The 2,099-nt window shown below is 31.4% G+C and overlaps 1 protein-coding gene across 1 annotated transcript; it reads left to right on the plus strand.

The window, feature by feature from the left end:
• The first annotated feature begins 707 nt into the window (after nt 1–707).
• Nucleotides 708–1,325, plus strand: LOC114309079 (agamous-like MADS-box protein AGL29). The gene has a single exon (XM_028254780.2). It carries the CDS (start codon nt 708–710, stop codon nt 1,323–1,325), a length of 618 nt encoding a protein of 205 aa, XP_028110581.2.
• The last annotated feature ends 774 nt before the right edge of the window (nt 1,326–2,099 follow it).

Below are 2,099 nucleotides of genomic sequence, written 5' to 3' on the forward strand. Positions count from 1 at the left end.
TCGCCTAACCGGTCGTCCCGCCGGTTGATCGGAACAGTGCAAATTTTTTTTTACATAGGTTAATTTTTATATATTCAAAAAAAATATTTTTCGAATTTTTAATTTTTTTATGTGTTTTAATAGAATTTTGAGTTGTATGTTTGGTTATGAGTTGTAAGTTTTTGTATCAAACATCATATGTCACATCAAAAATTCTCCACTCAATTCAAAACTCTTTTCAAAACTCTTCAAATTTTTCTACACTCAAATCATAATTCTAAAACTTGCAAACTCAAAATACAACTCATATTCTCAAATCATATTTACAAAACTCTATCAAACGCAACCTAGTTTTTCAAATTTTTTTAATTTTTATTTTTTAAATTTGATATATGGCCCATTCAACTGACTAATAATGTGAATATATTTAATAATGTTCCTTGAAAGAGTTTAATTTTCTAAGATGGACAAATAATTTGTTACCAAGGATAACAGATTTTCTTCTAATATTCAGGGTCTATACATTAATTATTAGTTGGATTCACTAACTCTCATATTTAATAAGACAATCACATAAGGAGAAGTGCAGATTCTGGAGCCAAAAAAATATCAATGTAATAATAGCAGTATTAACATTATATAAACCCCCTTTGCGTGTACTTGCATATATCTCATTCTTCTTACTGAGAAGTTTATTCACAAAAGAGTTTCTCGCTTTTTCTTTAATCATGGAGAGGAAGCAAACCCAAGGCCGAAAGAAGATTGAAATGAAGATGATAGCCGATGAAAACGCAAGAAGGATTACCTTCTCGAAGCGTAGACATGGGCTTTTCAACAAAGCAAGCGAGCTCAGTACCTTATGTGGCGTAGATATGGCCATTGTCCTCTTCTCCATGGGAGGCAAGGCTTTCTCTTTTGGAAAACCTAATGTTGACTCGGTTGTAGACCGCTTTCTGAACCAAAATGCGCAACCAAGTGAAGGCGTCTCCAGCCATGCCACCCGGCACGATGATGCCACTGTGCACCAACTCAACCAACAATTCCATGACCTGAGAAAGCGATTGGAAGCCGAGAAAAAGAAAGAGAAAATTGTTCAAAACATGAGTAACAACAACCATGACTTGCTAAGTTGTAGGTTTGATGCATATGTTAATCAGCTTGATTTGCAACAGCTTGAACAATTAAAAAAGTCTATGGAGGAGCTTAAGAAAAACGTGGCTCAGAGAGTTGATGAATTGAAGTCGGAGGGTTCTTCCAAGCATGCACAAGAAGAAGAACAAGTGGAAAACACTGAAATAAATGACAATGATGTTTCTACTATTCCCCATGATTGGTTAAGGTTGTGAGAAATGAAGCAATCTGAATAAAAATCGTTTCTCACCTTTTTTGCTTTTTCAGTGTATTCGATCCTAACTACATGTATCTAGTTATCTATTTTCATGTCTATCTTTGATATATTTGGATTCCAGAGAAAGTTATATCTAGATCCATCGTATGAAAGCTTATGATTTTTATGATAAAAATTACGAATTTATGTGATGTTTTATATATATATATATTTATATATTTTATTTCTTATTATCAGCGAAACAAGAAAAAGAAACTAGAAGAAGAGTGCAAACTGCCATCATTTAAAAAAAAAATGAAAAAAAAAAAAAAAACCTAGCTGTCTCAATTGTTTGTTGGGTCATTTTGATGTAAAAATTTTGAATGACAAATTTATGAAAATAAAATAAATGTTTGTGGTATCTTTATCCTTTGAGAAAAGAAAATAAATGATTTTATTTTTTTTATTATCATACTTAGATGAATAAGAAAGCAAAGTATGTGATATAAAATATAAATGAGATTTCTTTTTCTTCTCAGTATTATAAAAATTATACAACCAATCCGGTTATTTTCATTAAATCTCATCACTTTTAAATGAGAAATGAAAGTTTCAAAATATAAGTAATTTAATTCTCCCAATTTCTCACCTAATTTATCTACTACTATTATAAAGTGTGAAGAGTTTGCTATGTTTTTAATTTTTTTAATGGCTAGGCTTCTCTCCACTTCGAGATCGAATTAAAGCGTGTTGTTAGGCTCGTAGAGGCCCACTACGGATCCTGTTTCGATGA

Source organism: Camellia sinensis, chromosome 9, assembly GCF_055761805.1.
Source record: "Camellia sinensis isolate YWXY chromosome 9, ASM5576180v1, whole genome shotgun sequence".
NCBI classification, from domain to species: Eukaryota; Viridiplantae; Streptophyta; class Magnoliopsida; order Ericales; family Theaceae; genus Camellia; species Camellia sinensis.